The sequence below is a fragment of the Scomber scombrus genome, chromosome 15, assembly GCF_963691925.1.
Source record: "Scomber scombrus chromosome 15, fScoSco1.1, whole genome shotgun sequence".
NCBI classification, from domain to species: domain Eukaryota; kingdom Metazoa; phylum Chordata; class Actinopteri; order Scombriformes; family Scombridae; genus Scomber; species Scomber scombrus.
In genome coordinates, this window is record NC_084984.1 from 22,270,458 (window position 1) to 22,289,090 (window position 18,633).

General features: G+C 39.1%; 1 protein-coding gene across 4 annotated transcripts in view; it reads right to left on the bottom strand.

Annotated features, from left to right (window-relative positions):
- The window catches only part of sfswap (splicing factor SWAP), a 58,978-nt gene that overhangs the window by 14,283 nt on the left and 26,062 nt on the right, over positions 1–18,633 (bottom strand). For all 4 annotated transcript variants that reach the window (XM_062434462.1, XM_062434461.1, XM_062434463.1 and 1 more), the window contains 4 exons: positions 15,218–15,281; positions 14,190–14,293; positions 13,932–14,061; positions 6,159–6,355 (listed from right to left, as the gene is read on the bottom strand). In XM_062434462.1, coding sequence (XP_062290446.1) covers positions 6,159–6,355; positions 13,932–14,061; positions 14,190–14,293; positions 15,218–15,281 — 495 coding nt within the window. The remainder of the gene's footprint in view (positions 1–6,158; positions 6,356–13,931; positions 14,062–14,189; positions 14,294–15,217; positions 15,282–18,633) is intronic.

Genomic DNA, 18,633 nt, shown 5'->3' on the forward strand with positions numbered 1-18,633 from the left:
GTAAGGTGTATTCTAGCTCAAATAAATTTAACTGTCCTAGTTCAACTTCATAAAAGAAAATCTGTTCACTCCTAACTTCAATCGCTCCAATTCAATAACTCCCACCCCCTTTACCCATCTGTTCAAATCTGTAAGAAATGGGTGGAGCGTAAAAAGAGAGAATGGGAGGGACAGATAGAAATAAGGAGGGAGAGTCGGGTGATGAAAGAGGATGAAAGAAGGAGGCCGACGAGGCAGAGAAGTACGGGCAAGAGAGAAAGAAGAGAAAAATGCCCATGACAGAAGACAATCAATAAGTATCTAAAGACAGGCATGAAAGTAGAGAGAGGATGAATATTTATTATACCTCTCTGTTTGCACGCTATCTGCAGTCTGGGCTAAGGGAGAGATAATGAAATGATAGGAAAGCAAGGTTTGGTTTAAAATTAGGACTGATGTATGGGAAGCTTATCCCAACACCGGGCCCCGTAAGTGTCTGCCCTCTCACACCTGCTCTGGCAAGATACCCAAGTGCAGACAGTAAGAGGAGTAACAATAATAAGTAGCTAACAGTCCCGGGGTAAGAGAGAGGGGAAGTGAGGGGAGGGGAGGAAATGAGGAGACTTTCAAACTAATTAAAGATGGAATATTGAGGAAAAGAGAGGAGAACAGGAAGGAATAGTTGTGACATGCTCTTAATACACAAGATGTGTATTGATTGGTGAAAAGCCTTCATTGGGTCTTAATGACTTTCTTTATATACAATCCAATTTGTGAAAAAAAAGAAACAACCCACAGGTTACCTTTACAAAAGCTAAACATGACAAGTTGACAAGTTTCTACACTGAAAAGACAGCAATGGGAAAGAAGGTAAAAAAAAAAAAAAATCAATCCTTGAAGGTGAAAATATTAGCTTTACAGCTAAAATAGATTTTTTTTTCTCCTTATATTTACCATAGAAAACATAAAATGGCAAATAGCCACCAATAAAAACTTCTAATTTATGTCTCCGTTTTGTGAGGTACTAACCTACATAAATGTGATGGCAATGAATAAACGGTAGCAACAATCATATCAGCTCAGACCCTGTAATATCTCTGGATCACTTACACCACAGCACAAGTTTGAACTGAATGCCATAATCGTAACCTAATGGCTGCAGCAGCAGATGGAAAAACACACACAGAGAATATCTGAAGAAATTCTTCTCATGTCAAATTAGTCTAACAAACAAAAACGACTCATTCAGTATTTTATCCCGACAGCATGGAGAAACATATCCACAAAAACAATTTGCATACAGTATTAGAGCAAATAGCAATAAATTTGACTCCTAACTTCACTTCCTTGTAAAGTTAGGAGTCCTTGACATTCTATGCTTGTGCATTGTTGGTGATTATATAATAAGCTAGGCAGCAGAATTCTCCATCTAATAAATGAGGGAATTGATGAGTAGATTTATAAGGAGATTATCTGTAAGAAGTGGGTGAGCGTTCTTCGTGGTCACAGTGGTCATAAATTAAGGCTTCAACTGCAAATAAGTTTTAAACTTCATCATTGATTGAAAGCCTGAGCGAGAACTGAGATCACTCTTTCTCCTTCATGTCATTAGACTCTCAATTCGCAGCGGTGAATTGAGAGTGACTGCTAATGTGACTGCTCCTTCTCTTGCACCCGGTGCCAAATATCATGTCAGCACTGTGGCTTTTTTTTGTAACTAACCTGTAATACAAAACAATGTGACGTCTGAATGAACCCGTAAGAGACATTTATATAGAAGACACCTGTGTCTGAACAACAGAGAGTCAGCGTTTTAATAGACAGATAAAGCAAGTAAGATCTGAAAAGTGCTTAAAAGGTTGAAAGGAAGAAACTGCAAAGTTAAAAAATCACATCCACAAGAGCGGGAGCCCTTGGTCTGTAAAGCTTATTCAGCAGGTTCTGTTGACTCATAACGGCTTACACTACAGTGCAGTGCATATACAACACGATAAGGAATGGAAAACATAGGAGAGCTTACATAAACAGATCAAGTGAGCTCATTTTGCCAATTCTACAGAGACATGGCATCAATATTCACATCCATACTTTAACCTACATAGAGCCCCAATATAGTGAACTACATTACAACATCCAAAATATAGCATGAAACCCATCAACTCCAACAATATTCTGCGATCAGAATACTCATTCCAACTAGAAATTTTAATTACACTTAAGTCATTCTGACCTCTTTTCACTTGCTGCAAACTCAGAAAACACTTGTTCTTCAAATTGCTCCTTATAATGAACCAATCATTACACAGCCTTGCACTTTCCTATTTATCCAACTTTAACATTGATGCTGCGCCCTCTGATAGCAGAATGCTCATTATCTTACTATGCCTAGAATCAAGGAATATAAAAAAAAATATCATCAGCTATTATATCTCAGCTTGACTCTGTCTTGCAATTAGGGAACAAAATTCTCTGAAAACAGTCAAATACACTCTCAAAAAACCTTTAACTACACTATTATGTAGAAAATTGTGACACCAAAAATCCCATGTAGCTTCTACGTTGGATCAGACAGCAAAGTTATGATGTCATTGTACTCAAATTAATTGCTGAGATCCTTTACAGCCACAGTCTCAGTTATTGTCCTTTTTACTGCTTCAGCTTAACACAAACTGCACGAGGGTCTAAAGATAGAAGATAGCTCTTCAGATTATAAAGCCTCCTGAGGCAAATTTGTGATTTGTGTACTAGACTATACAAATAAAAATGGACTTGACCCTCTGTTATGTCCTTTAAAACATACAGCACTTTGTAGGCCGAGCACTAAGTTCACAATCTCTAACTGGCAATACATTCAACTACAACACACGTACCATCATCAGAAGGCCAGTGACCTGAATGCTGGAGGCTCCTTAAGGATCTGTACGCTCTGATGGCCACAGCACAAGTCACAGAACATCTGGAGAAAAGTGACAAAGCTGGCACGATAGTGACAGAAGCCTGCCCACTGCCACCTGGCCAAACAGGCAATAGTCCAGTTCGCCACGCATCAGTTGGGCTCACATGAGGAGCTGACATGAAATATCTATCAAATGGACAGGCAATCTACACATCAAATGACTGCAACCGAATCCTATTTACACTATAAAGTATTTCTGCCTTTTAGCCTATGTTTAATTTAACAAACAAAAGGCTTTTAAATTTTGCATTAATGCAGCACTCCCATGAAATGCTACGAAGTTGAAGTTTAAAGCATTATCACTGGTGGACCAAAACAAAACAGAGGGCAGGAAAGATAGTTAATAGAATACCTTTTTTGGTTTTCTTTTATCTTTATCTATTAGGAGCCACCTTAGTTGATGTATTGACTGATTTTCCACTTGTGGCTCTTCTGTGGTGATGCTCCTCTCTCGAAAAGCGATTAAACAGCCATTCCCCTGTATTGTCAGATGTCCTCTCAATATTGCCATAGATCATATATAAAACAACATTATGGTACGATTACATTTTCAAAAGTTTCCTTGAGCTCAATAAAAAAACATCAATAAACAAAACCTTTCTTTCCTCTCCCATCTGCTTGGATCATTTTTTTATTTGCGAGGTTGCCAAAGAGCTCAGCCCTGAAGATAGATGTATAGATAAATACAGTCGTAAATATGAACTTTGCATACCATACAACATTAAGGTGTTAAGGAAACACACATATGTTTTTGTAAGGTGCAGATATATAAATTAAAGCAGTGATTTAGATAGGAGGAAATCATAAAACCAAACCAAAACCAACGACTAAATAAAGCTTTTTAAAAGTTTGGAATGATTCAATTTTCTTTTCATCATGTGTCAAGGAAAAGATGCAAAGTGTCATTACCACTGCCAACAGTTACTGTACATAGTTATTAATTTGTTCAGCATACAACAGCATGCCTCCTTTCCTTGCAATTACTGACTAGAGTGGCTGTCACCACCCAGGAGTAAGGCTACACATGGCTAAGACTATACGTGAAAAGCAGTAGACACAGACTCAACAACTTAATAACAATATGTGATATGCTTTATCTGCAGTATATACAAAACCTTTTAATGTATGCTGTTCATCACTATTCACTTCTATGTGACTGATACATCAAAATATTCCCTTTGCAATCACACAATAATCTCTTAATCTATTATTACATGGTTACATAAAGTGCAAACTGCTCTCAACACAGCCACACACACCCACAAACTGACAGGTGCTAATAAAAACATGCTGTTCATCAATATTCACTTCTATGTGACTGATGTAGGTGAAAATGCTTCCTTAGCAACCGCACATTAATCTCTAAATCTATTATTGCATGGTTACATAAAGTGAAAACTGCTATCAATGCAGCCACACACACACACCCACAAACTGACAGGTACTAATACAACTACAGCTGTCTGCAACTTCAACTTCATTACAGTATTAAAGCAATACAAGAACGCACAGTATGTGTGCTAAAAATCATGTTAAAAATCACACAGAGATAAAGATTGAGGCTGTTGTGGGGCTAGTGTGGGGATACTGAGCCAACTGTAGCCATTTAGATTTTCCATTCACTGAACATCTGACCATGGTTGAACTTGTGGGGAATAAAAAGAAAAGAAAACCTTATAAAAATTAACCACTGTCCTCAGAGTGCCAAGGTCTAGCCAGGCGTGAAGAATTGAACAATATTTCAACTAAAATGACAAAAGTGGTGCTTATTTATTCACTGCCGCTGGTTCATTAGTGGATGTAATTTTTTTCTCACTCAGACCAGTTTCATCTAGGTGTTATAAAAAAGCCTAATTTTCACCCCAATCAGATGTTGTTTATATTCAAGGATTGTATAACAAATATGGTGAAATGTAGCTTTAAAAGTTGTGTAAAATGTGCAGGATTAAATGTCAAGGTGGGCTTACAAGACTGAAGTCTGTATGTAAGTTCAAAAAATGTGTTTAGACTAGTACACTCTGTACCAATATTGTAAGATTACACACACACACACACAAACTGAATCCTTTGTGCTGTGTGTACAAATAAACATGTTTGTTTTCGACTTCCTCCATGTTTTTTTCCCCCATCTTTATAAATATGATAGTTCTGATTGTGTCAGCTGCAGACTGTGTTTCAAGTACACACAGGTTTGAGATGTGCAGTTGTGGAGGTTTAAATGCACATTTCAGAGCCCAGTGGGGCTTCCACTCCAACTTAACTGCTTGTCAGATGATCCAGCAGCATCTGAAATCCCCCACACCTTTGCCATACCAGAATTGGGAGGGGTTTGTAACTTTTGGAAACAGAAAGCCCCTCATACACACCCGCAACACTAACCATGCCTTGGAAGAGCGAGTTCCGTTATTGATATATAAATGATTATTGTGTCTTGACCCTCTGTATGATGTCTGGCTTTTCACCCTACCTTTGAGTCTGGACGGACAACATCTCATATGAAGTAGTCCTTTTCGAGCATACCTCCGCTTTAAAAGTCATATTATCAACAGAATATACATCATCTTCTGCATTTTCTAATACTGAAAATGCAATGATATTTTCACTTGAACTTTCCAACTTTGCGTAACAACTTATTTACTCTTGTACACACAGTATCTTTCCTCTGATGTTATTGGCTACTCTCAAGTTTCATTCTTCCAACAACTCATTGCAAATAACCCAGTGACTCACGGTCCTCTTGGCTCCTGCTTTCAAATGGCGAGGTATTACGCCTTGCAGGAAGGAGTCTCCCTTTATGAGACATCTGTGGTGTGGGAAGGCCCAACATTATTGCACCCTTGATATGATCTCAACATCACATACAGTACAACCGTTTAATGGCAGTAATGGAAATATTTATAATGTTGAAGCAATTTCCCTTGACAAAACTTGGTGTCTGCCAGATGTGAAACAACCTGTGTTTAAAATATGGAACTGTGAATACATGTGTGGAAACTGTGAATTTATTGCATCAGGGGCCACTTAATTGTACCAAAGAAAGAGGCACATAAACAGTGTGCACATACAATAAATAGTTCTTGAGAAATTGCAATATAATACAACGTGCAACTTGTGACTCTACCTGTTCCAAAGTGTGACTTGATTAAGGATCTCTTTGTCTTTATTTGAGCTCAGATGACTTTGTCAATCGTCTGGTTAAAAAGTGACAAATACTGACTCCTACCTCAAGCTGTGCAGATGCATCTAGTTCAGCTCTCTTAGCCTCAGGCTCCCCTGGGCAGGGGCCGCGGAGGGTCTGTAAGAAGAGCGCTGCCTTCCTCTTCCTCTCCGCCTGTAACTGTTTTTCCTTGGACTCCTTAGATGCCTGGGCCAGCTTCTCCCTGGCCGCGGCTGCAAGGCGATCCTCCAGTTTCTGCTTGGCTAAGGGAGAGATGGTTAGATTGTAAAAATTGTAATCATTGTCCTGTTTTTATTTTTACCACAGCAAATCACAACTCTCCTTAATGGGGGTGTCCGAGGAGAAAATGGTTGAAAAGACAAAGAAAAACTGGAAAAGAGGGATTATGCTCTGCTTTTTAATCTGCCTGGCCACAATATATGGGCTTTGGAAAGCAAAGAATAAAAGGAAATGGTAGGATGAGGGGGTGGGTCTCACGAGAGGCACGAAAACTCACGAAATAGGGAGTTTACAGAGAGAGGGAGAAAAGACCCTGATGGGATGATAAAGAGAGAAACGTGAAGGTGAGAGACAAAAAAAAAAACTCATACAGGATGAAAAGTGAAAGACAGGCAAGGAGGAAATGATGATATGAGTAATTTTCCACTCTTACTGTCACATCGATATCTGATGTCTGGCATTTTTGGCTGTCACTGCTGCAGGTAGACAGAGTTCCAGCTCTAAACGATAAGGGCTGACGAAGTTTCTGGTAGATAATTTTATGTAATTCACGGTTTATACAGATAAAAAAAACCCAAAGAAACGCTAAGTAGGAGGCAACATGTGGGTGGAGAAGAAGAGACAGAAATCTGAATGACAATGGGGGTGGAAAATATGCATGGTTTTGAGAGATGAGGAAAGGAGATGAAGTGACAGACGCGTAGAGGGTGGATAGATAAGGAGGGCGCGAGAATGAGATAGGGCACAGAGATCAACAGGATGAGTGAGCTACACAAAACAAGACGAGACAGTAAGGTGTAAAGAAAATGCATGTGGAAAACAAGTTGTTTAAGTTATGCAACCTTCGGGGCTGCTGTTGTCTCTTCAGGGTTTTAAAATAGGCTTGCTACCGAGGAAAATCGTATTCGAGTACAGTGTGAAGAATAGCCATGTGGAGCAGAATCCATATGTACACCAGAGAGTGTTGCAATCCACCATCCAGCCAGTCTGACTCTGAGTAAACGTATTTAAAGACTAATCTGATGCAAATTATCATTCCCACTTTGGTGCAGGATGTTTATATGATGAGCAATTTAACAAAAATTAGCTGACAACAATTTTGAGAACTGATTAATCATTTAAGCCTTTTATGAAGAAAATGTCAAACACTCTACAGCTTCTCCGATGTGATGCTTTGGTTTTTCTGGTTTTACATTGTCTTCTGTACAATGACTAAAGTCAAACAATTATTAAACTGTATGAACTAGTTTGATAACAAAAATAATACAGAACGCATATTAAATGATGCACCAGGGATGCAAATTGACTAGACCAATGCTAGACTGTATTAAAGGATACATATTGCTCTGTTCTCCATGCAGCTTTGAGACTCTCTGATCATTGTCTGATTCATCTTCTCCCAAATTACTGGAAGAAATTAAAATGTGCAAAACCTGTGGTTAAAACTATGAGGAGATGGACCAGTGACTCAAAGTTGGAGCCACAAGGCTTGCTTTGACTACACTCAGTGGCGCAAAAAGTGGGTATGCACTATATGCGGCGCATAGGGGCGCCACAATTGAGGGGGCGCCAAAGCGATGGGGGTAAAATTATTTCGAGTCAGCATTTTCTGTATATAACAGCGTTTGTGCATGTAGAGTAAATGATATGATCAATAACAGAGGCACGTCACTGATTAGGCGCCCCTCCGCTAATCGCCTCCCCTCCGTTCACCTCTCCACACTACAGGCGCTCCGGTGCGCGCCCCCTGAGCATGCGTAGGAGCAGGAGTGTTTTCATTTGAATCGTGTTGTCATTTGATGACAGGGACCTAATAACATGGAGAGGCAGAAAATAAAGCGGGGGCACAAAACAGAAAACGGAAGAGGGAGAAAGAGAAAGATTTCGTAGGGATGAAAAAAAGCTTTTCAAAGTGGTTGAAAGACAGTAGGTAAGTTATGTCAGTGTATCAAGAGGAGGCTTGTAAGTATTCAGGTTAGCTAAAGCTACTAGTAAAACGACAGGTTACTGTTGTCTTGCAACTGTGTACTGATCAGTATTTACAATATAACAGATCATGACAAGAAAAATAAAGGAACTTGTTTGTGGTTATTTTGTTGTTCAGACAATTATCTTTTTTTTTTACTAGATGGTGAATCATAAAACAGATAAATTATAGAACTTGGGAGTGATACACTTGAGTTTAATGTCTCCACTCGGATATAACACTACAGTGCTGTTGTGATGTATCTGATAAGTCTGATCAGATGCAGCGTCCAATCAGTAACGGATATCCAATAAGGATATCATTTAAAATTAAAATGTCATGTTTTTTATGTGTGGTTTGACTGCTGTATTTTTTAAACCTCCTTAACACAAAGTTCATGTCATTCAGGTGTGAGGATGGAAAGAAAGAATCAGGACACACAGGGGAAGGCGACAGGTTGGTCTAATATTAGGTGGAAGTGTAGGGACAGCCACTTGATACTAAGTGATTAATTTCTAAATAGTATTTATATAGAAAAATTGCATGAGCAAGATGTGTAATTTATTCAAAGCTATTAAATAATGCTTGTTTGACAATATGACTTAGTGGAGAAGAACACAGGCAAGGGGTGAAGGAGACAGACATGAGGTCGGTGATGACATCTGCTATAGAAAAGACCAGTGATGACATCAGGTACACTCACAGAAATAATTCATAAGATTTATGTATTTCAATTGCATATAAAATGTCCATCCATTTGAATTACTTTTTAATTTAACATAAACAGGCCAATAAACTTTATGTGCTACATATTTGTCAGTCAAATGTAAATGAAACAATTAAGAATGAGATGTATGTAATAATACTAATAAATCTTAACCCTTAAAGTTAAATTAAAAATTCAGGCGGGGGTGCCAGGTGGGCGGGGCTGCAATGTATCTGCATACCCCTCAGAAAGTAGGTAGTTGCGCCCCTGACTACACTCAATAGTGTTTTTAAGGCTGCATCCACAGACCTGGATGAACTTGTTGACACTGTGACATGAGCTTTTGTGAGGATGTGTGTGTGTGCGCCAAGGAGGAGGCTTACGAAAGTGGGGACAGGTTCTTGTACAGGCCAGACACACACACTGACAAATGTGAACAGAGTAGCAAAGAGGAGCTACACTGAAAACCTGAAAAACACGTTTTCAACTAATGACCCTGTGTCACTTTGGAGAACCATCAGCTGGTCGACGACCTGAATGGCGAAGCGCTGCGGGGTTGAGCGGAGGTGTGTGAGGATTTGGGCATGTTTGTGCTCTAGAAGTATCCGCTGTGAAATATTCAGAAAATAATGTTGTCTTGTTCTGATTCGCCGGCTTTCTCACTACCACCGTTCCCTCTCTTCATTCAATCTCTAGCTTGCACGACCACAGCTGCTCTCACTCTCTCTTTCTTTCTTTCTTGTTGGCGCTCTCAGCTCTCTCTTTCTTTCTTGCTGGCGCTCTCAGCTCTCTCTATTTCTCTCATCTTTTTTAAAATGAGTCAGGAAGCCGACAGCAAAGTCTAACTTTACTTTTAATGTTATCAAAAAAGAGAAATGTCCTCCCCTCCTCCTGGTAATGTCTTTGTACTCCCTCATGGCAGGGTTTTATAGCTCTGATCAGTCTGATCGCTGGCTGTGATTGGCCTCCACAGCGTGACGTCGGGTTTCTTGTTTCTCCAAAAGTTGAATCTACTTTCTCGCCGCAAGTGGATGCGGCGCTGCTGCGGCCAAAACCCCCGCAGCCTAAACGCTGTGTCTGATTTGGTTTGAATATGGCCTCACTGTAGGTTTGATCAGCCCACATTCACACCCCCTCACTCCCTCCAACTCAGACATCACACAACTAACTGAAACCCTCAGCTATTCCAACTGTTCTTCTCCCTCAAAACTAACGACTGCACCTCAGGTGAGTCCAACATCTACACAGTCCTCAACAAGACCCAGCAGAGGATGTATCAACCTGCCTCAGGAGCTACTAAACCAGTTTTACACTGCAGTCATTGAGTTTGTTCTCTGCACATCCATCACTGTCTGGTTTGGACTGACCACCAAACATTCAGTTCTACAGAAAGGATTATCAGTGCCGACCTGCACACCCATTCAGGACCTGTACATCTCTACAGTCAGTAAATGGGCAGGGAAAGTCACCGCAGACCCCTCAAACCCTAGACAACCTATTCCATCTTTTGCCAAAAACCACCAGAAACAGGAATAGTTTCCATTTAACAGTTAACCCTGTAAAACAAAAATACCTACTGTACCTATAAATTATATATTTTACCACCTACTGTATGTGTATAATGTAACTAAACACATTTTCTCCATACAGTATTTATTACAGCACTCCAATCACACCTTTGCACTATCTGCATGATGTTTACCTTGTTTTGCTGTATGAAAAATATCATTATGAGGATTGTATTGTTTAAGTACACTGAGAACCACTAGAATAAACAAATAACTTGCTTTCAAAAACGTGGCCAATTAAGCTGATTCTAAATTCATATTGAAAGCAAAAAAAATTCTGAAAGTCTCTTTAATTCATTTGTCAGAATACATGGGTTTGTGTTTGAATGTCAAAACTAAGAACAGTGTGATTGATGATTGTGAAAAACAAACATTTGTCTGCTAGTAACAATGTGCCCAATTTTAGACTTTTTTTTTCAATTGATGTGAAAAAACTTTTATGCATCCTTTAAAAATCTCCAAAATCAAATAGCACAAAAAACTGCTACTCTTCTAGAAATCACCATAAAGCATATTTGATTTGTTTTGTCCAATTTGTATTTATTTATTGGCATCACTAGTTATGTGATCTATTTTTGTTATAATGTTCCTGACTTATAATCCGATTATGGAACTGCTATATATGTGAAATGTCATTCCTATGCTCTGGTTCAGAAAATAAAACTGTAGAAAGACTTGACATTTGCGGAAGGTATACCTATATTTACAGTATATTCATCTCTATATAGAATCTCCACACTGATTTACTCGTATTTTTCACTAAATCTTCTACCATCACCATGAAACATGCACATCCACTGGGAAACGTTTGCAGGCTAAACGCTTCACACACCTATCACTGGAAACCACATTTAGTGTGTGTGGCTGTTTTTCAGCCCATCAATACAGATTAGCTTTCTGCTGTCTGCCAGTGATTCTCCTGCTATCTGATCAAGTTAGGCCAGCTGACTGACAGCCACTTTGCCACACAGCAAAGCCAATTCAGTCAGCTATTTATTAGGCTCTTTCCCAGCTTCTTTGCCTGCCCGTCTGCCAGCTCAAAGAGAGACCATTATACTTTGAGGCTGTTCCGCTGAACCTAAACGGGACCTGTCAGCCCCCCGGATGCTGAAAAGTACCACATTTGTCTTAACTGTCTGTCCGTCCGTCCTTTCAAGCTCTATTTTGCAGCTGTCTTTCTAGACTAAAGGATTTAACTACACTTTTGCTCTGGCCTTCTATATCTCATAACATGCTGAAATCAGCGTCTTTAGAGATATATAATGTCTTCAGGGCATTTGGCTGAACAGCTGACAGGAGGATTGGGGCTTCATTTATGTCACTGGCAGGTAGCCTCCTACAATTGAATCATAATACAGTATGGCAAATACCAACATTTAGCAACCCATGCTATAAAAGGTTACTCTATGGCTCGTAAATATATAACTCCTGAACACAAAATATCAATCACCGTCATTGGAGAATCCAATTTCGAATCCACAGCCTAATAAAATAACTCCTATGAATAACTGTTAACTTCTGCCAGCATTACTCACTTTTATTTCTTGTTTTGAAAGTGATATTGTGGCACTAAAGCTTATTATTTTATGTAAATGTTCCCTATACTCTCAACAAGCTTGAAAGGTTAATCACAATTCATAAACTTAGTTATCTGTATTGACTGTTCTGACTAATGTGTAAGATACCTCAAGTTGCATATAGTATATTTGCTTAACAATACACTGCATGATATAAGCATTAGCATGCTTTATCATGACAGAGCAATCTACTAAATTAATGATCAAAGATGATTTTGGCACAGTGGTGATCTTTGTGATGTACTGTTCAACACCAACTGCAGGAATTTTTAGATTATACAGGCACGTGATTATACAGGCAACTCATAATAGATCAAACAAAACTGTAAAACAACACAAAAACTTACAAAGAAATATGTAGTGAAACTGTTCTTTGTTGATTTGCTTTTTTTAGCTTGAGAATTAAAGTATTTTAGTTTTCATCTAGGCATCTAGAGACAGACATCTCAGCATCTGCTTAAGTCATTGAGCTATTAGCAGTGTTCAAAAACCCTCTCAAATTCACTCAGACTTATGATGGTCTTTTTGGTATATGCCTGAACAAGTCTTATTTTTTGGAATTTTGATATAGAGGGCCATTTTTGTCTGGTTAATGTCAGGTCAGATGGATTATCGAAAATTGCATCGCAATTGGGATGCTGGTTGGCAGTTTTTTCTGTGACAGAGATGTGAAATAGTGTGTGGAGTGTCATTTCATATTTGAGATGCTTTGTGATCATTCGAAGAGGCATGCAGAGGAGGGTGAAGCTGCCCAACGTTTTGAGGCTGAGAGGGTGCAACTGCAGATTTTGGAGGGTGTAAAAGTAGAATAAGATGCAATGAATCAACTTCAAGTGCAGTACAATCGCTTCCATCTTCCAGTAAAAAAGCCTATTAGTTTTGAAATTAAAAGCTAGTGATACATGAGAATATATGAATATTTTAAGGAAGTGACTCTAACCTTGAAACTAAAATGGGTAAAATGCACATTTGCGGATATGCCTGTATAACTGTACCTTTTTTACTTAGAGCAAAGTCTATGATGCATTACTTTACTTTAGGCAAGATTGAGGAAAGCCAGTGTCTAATATTCTATAACCACGACTGAAAAAAAAGGAAAAACAGAAATAGAGTGAATATATCTCCATTAGGCCTTCAGGAAAGATATATGACTGTCGTTTACCGTACCACTCTGCTTGTCTCTTACTGGAGGGCACATCCTCTTGAGAGAATTTATAATTCAGACGCACTGGGTTTATTCATCTCCTCTCCTCCCCTCTCGCTTTTCCTGCGATTCCAAATCTCCCAGACAGTAACAGCATGCCAGTGGGTGTGACAAAGATGGCCTTTAAGCACCTGTACTTATTTGCTGACGCTGAGACAAACAATTCAATTTTAACACTCCCACATTAAGTGGGCATGGAGCTGAGAAAAAAAGGGGTAGTTTGGACAGGAGAGAAACAGGCTCTGTCAAAAACATCACCAGACACTGGGGTTTATTAACATTCTGTCAATTGCATAATGTTTTGAAGAAAGAGGAGGATGATTATCTGAGTGCAGAAACTGACAGAAATAGGGAAATAAGAGATGTCGATTGATGTCGTCAGATTGAGAGTGTTTATTTACTGAGTTAAAATATGATGTTTTCATGACAAAGGTAATTAAATGTTACACACATTAATCTAAATTTGTAACTAACTGAATCTATTTATATTTGTGTATATTTGTGTTTGCTTTTCCCTTGGAATGAAAAAAAACAAATCACTTTTTTCCTTATCTTTCAACCAATGCTTTTAATCGTACCTTGTTTCGCCTCCATCTCCTCCAAACTGAGTGTCGGTCTCTTCTCTTCTGGTGCACTGACTGGAGGAGTCTCCTTATCGACCATTAGAGCTCCACCAATCACAGCTTCCAGTCCCTCACCGTCTAGCAACTTAAAGCAATCATGTAGGAGAATTTATTGTTAATATTTGTTTATGTATACTATTTTAAGGTACTTTTTTGTCCAGACCAAATTAAACCTTGATCTGTGAGTTTTGTATAGACAAAGCTGAACCAAACCTTGTCCTCGTCGGAGTCATCGTCCAACCGAACTCTGTTCTTCTCCAGAGGCAGCATGTCATTTTCTTTTGCTTTGATGGCAAAACAGATGGGGGCGAAAGAGGCTGTGATGGCACAAAGAGAAAAGGAGCAATGGTGATTCAGAAAGGACAAAAAAGATTCAGAAGAATGTGTGTTCGTAACAAGTAACCAATTAAATCTTGATATATGACTTCTTGATAATTACAACTACAGGAAAAAAATAAAGAGAAAAGGAGAGGCTCCAGGAAGACTTAAGAGAGGGACAGACGACAGAGACAACAGGAAGGAGAAGAAGCAGAGAAAGGGAACTGAACTAAAGGAAACGAGAAACAGACATAAAAACACATTCAGGAAAACAGACAGAGGAGAGAAACAGTCAGACAGAGAGTCAAACAGAAAGACAGAGAATTGGCCACAAAGCAACTGTTTAGATATGAAACAGCATTGGTGCGTCACATCGATTTCTATTTTGTAATCAAGTGTGTCTGCCCCAGTAGAGATGAAAGAGTAGAGAGTGTGCGTCATTCCCTAAAGAAATAACCTTAATATAGGACCTTGATCTTTATTGAGGAAGGCTGAGTAGTTTCCTTGAGCATTACTGCGACTAGTTATTACTTTTCTCTGTCCTGCTCCATGACCTGTCGCCTCTCAATAGTCTGTGTGACTGCATGCCTTCATTTGCATATATGTGCATGTTTATGGGTCCTGCCATTGATGTGGTAAGCAGACTCTTTCATCTCTAAATACACATTTCCAGCCTGATACCACCAAATGAAATTGGTGGCATAAATAGACTCCCAGACACCCATGCATAAACACCAATATATGACAAATACACACAATGATGTACACACTATAGTCAATATGGGCACGTGTACCCACACATACACATATTTAGCCAAAGGCTTTGCATCTCATTTACTGAATGAATGAATTACAGAAGAGGAGGGGAAAGTAGCACTACGTTCACTGTATTTATTGTATTTTTGCTTGTTTCTTTAACATACCTTTATTCAGCTTAGAATCCTTGGCTAACGTGTCTGATTGAAGCTCATCATCTTCTGTCTCAGTCTGGAAAACAGGAAAATAATAAAGAGAAAGAAAGAGAAGGTATCAGCAACTTATTTGAATGAGTTTCCCAAGTCCTATTCACATTTTAAACAATTATACCACAGTTACTACACACCATCTAAGCTTGATTGTATTTTTCTACAGTGTTTTCATATTATGCATTAACTGGTAAGATTTTGACAAGCAACAGATGGTGTTGAAAATTAGATTCCACGCAGTGCTGCTTGCTCTGATTTTTTACATTATGTACTTTCATGATGAAGTACAGGAGTAATATATGCAAAAGTCTTGGAAAGTTCCCAGTTGTCTGTGTGCCTGTCAATTAATCCCCCCCAAAAAGGAAAAAGGAACCCACATGCAGATTTGACTGACTGGGTAGAAGACAGAATGCCTTTTTGTGCTAGCATGGTGTACAATACCACTGGTGGTGGATTTGTAGTGTTAGCAAGAATCACTCCTTGGCATTGATTTCCAATGAAACTACTGCATTTAATTACTGAAATTACTGATCGGCAGGGTTATAACCACAGTAAAGGTTAGGCTTTAAAGACATAACCCTGCTCTGCTTACGGTAAATGTTGCTGTTTGGGAACCAATTAGTAACTGTGGAGAACAGAAAATGATGTCAGATGTTGTTGAATACTTCGTGGAGGGCTGAGCAGAAAAAAAAGGTCAGAGGTCCATAGACATAAGCAGAAGATTCTTGACAGCTGACTGAATTCTTATGATATGGAAAATGAGACTTCACGCTCAACTACTGTCACTGCACAGCAGCGGAAATAAGAAAAAAATGATTGTATACAGCTGTAGTATCACAACACCAGCCACTCCTCTATAACTGTGGCTTGGTAGGGCCATGGATGAATAACAGACATTGTTTACAACCTCTTATACCGGACTGGTCACAGGTCTATGTATTCAATTAAAAAAAAAGTTGAAAAAAAAGTCAAAAAATCAAAATCAGTTTGAAATTGGCCAATTTTCAGTCATAATTATTCTTGAAAGAATGGAATGGATTTAAAAAAACCAAACAACTATTTACCCTGCAGTACAAACAGAATTTTTTTTTTCACTTTACCTATTTAACTATATTAGCCTAAAATCAGTAGTTTATTTGCACCTTTTCCACATGTTCTTATTCATTATCCAAACTGTCCTTATTGGGACCTGGTTTACTGCAGCTTGTAATGAAAATTGTATATTTGCAGCAGGAAACAACTTTTCAGTGCACTACAAAAACTAGTGAAAACTAACACAAACCAGTCTGCTCCTGTTTTAAATATCTGAATATTTTCTGTGGAAATATGCAAAAACCCAAATAAAGAGCTATATGTGTTCATATCTAAAACACTTACTTTTAATAGTTGTTTGAATATACAGGGATTTCCTGAGGTAGCAAGTCAGGCCATTATGTAAATAATCTCATTATTTAACTTAACGTTCCTGTACATATGTGATCAGGATCAATTATTTTCAATATTATTTGTTTGCTTTTAACTGTTACTCTACCCTTTTTTCTACCAATTACTTATCTGTCAGTTTAATTAGTTGCTTAAATAGCTTTAAATGTGTTAATTGGCTCTCTAATATTCCACTGTATGGTCTGTTACCCTTCACATCAACAAAGTCTCTCCACAAAGCCCATGCAGCTTGCTTATGAGCACAGGCTAGATAACCAGAAAACCTATGTAGTACACCAAATGCTCTAATCCCCGATCACAAATATAAACTGCTGATAGTGCCAACAAAAGGAAAAAAGAAAACTAACCTCAAAAGGTACATTTTACCATGTTTTAAGAATGTTCCAAAGGCAACTTCCTACTATTCATCATCATAGCTCACAGGAGAAGAAGCAGAGGGGAAAAACACTCTTAACCTTTCCGTGAGACCTCAGTTGGAATATGCAATACTTTGCTCACACACATACCTTTAGTCCAGTCTTTATAATCTTTACATACACTGATTCACATGAGATGCTCTAACAAGATTGTTCAAATGTTGAAAATCCTCCATTCTGAATGGGAACATGGAGCAGCAGTTCACAGCAGGACTGATAAATCTACTTTGCTAACCTACATAGTCAGATACCAGATGGTTTAAAATGAGGAAAAAAAAGAGTTCATGACAGATGATTAGTGCAACTCTAAATGTTCGGATACTTTCACGTAGCCTGCATTTGACTGGTCCCTGACTGAATTACACTGCTGTGCATGGGATTTCTACTTCTCTTCATTTCACAGATTAGTTTAAAACTCACTTTATTCCAAACCCACAATCAATTGTCATACCAGTTTAACAATAAATGCACCTCATCATCAGCATCCAATGTGTTACTATTTCCATCCATCCATCCATTTTCCACCACTTATCCAGGACTGATCCAGCATCACTCACTAGCTCCTCCTGGAGGATCCCAGGGCATTCCCAGGCCAGAAGAGATATGCAGTCCCTCCAGTGTGTTCTGGGTCTCCTAGCAGTTGGACATGCCTGGAACACCTCCACAGGGAGGCGTCCAGGAGGCATCCTGACCAGGTGCCCAAACCATCTCAGCTGGCTCCTTAATGCAAAGGATCAGCGGCTCTACTCTGAGTTGTCCAAGCTTGGATGTCCAAGCTCCCACACACTCTCCAGAGGAAACTCATTTCAGCCACCTGTATCCACAATCTCATTCTTGTAGTCACTACCCAAAGCTTGTGATCACAGCCCGACATGGTGGTGGAGACAAGGGACAACCCTGGCAAAGCCCGACACCCATTGAGAACGAGTCTGACTTACTGCCAAGAATGCAACACAGCTCTTACTGTGGCTGTAAAAGGACCAAATAGCTTGAAGCAATGGCCCTGCTACCCCATACTCCCACAGCACCCCCAACATGGTGTCCTGAGGGACACATTCTTCATTACCAGTGTAAACTGGATGTGGGATCTCCCATGACCCCTCAAGTATCCCTGCAATGGTGAAGAGCTGGTCCACTGTTCCTCAGCCAGGATGGGATCTGCATTCCCTAACCCTAACCCTCCCGAATCTGAGCTTCAACAATGGGACAGAGCCTTTCCCACCACCCATAAGTTTTCTCCAGAAGGCTAAGTAGTGTGATCCCCTGATATTTGGAGCATACCCTCCAAATATAGACCATTGTAGCTATGCGTTAAATTAATTCAATCAGGGATAATCTGACAGCAGAGGGGGTGAAAACTGCAGTTTGTCTTGATCAAACAGTCCTGATGAGACTTGAAACACACCTTTACTGAATGTTTCGACTTATCTCTCTGTTATACTGTCCTCTTTTTTTTTCTTTTACAATGTTATTATTTATTCTTAATTGGCTAAAACACTTCTTTTTTTTAGCCTT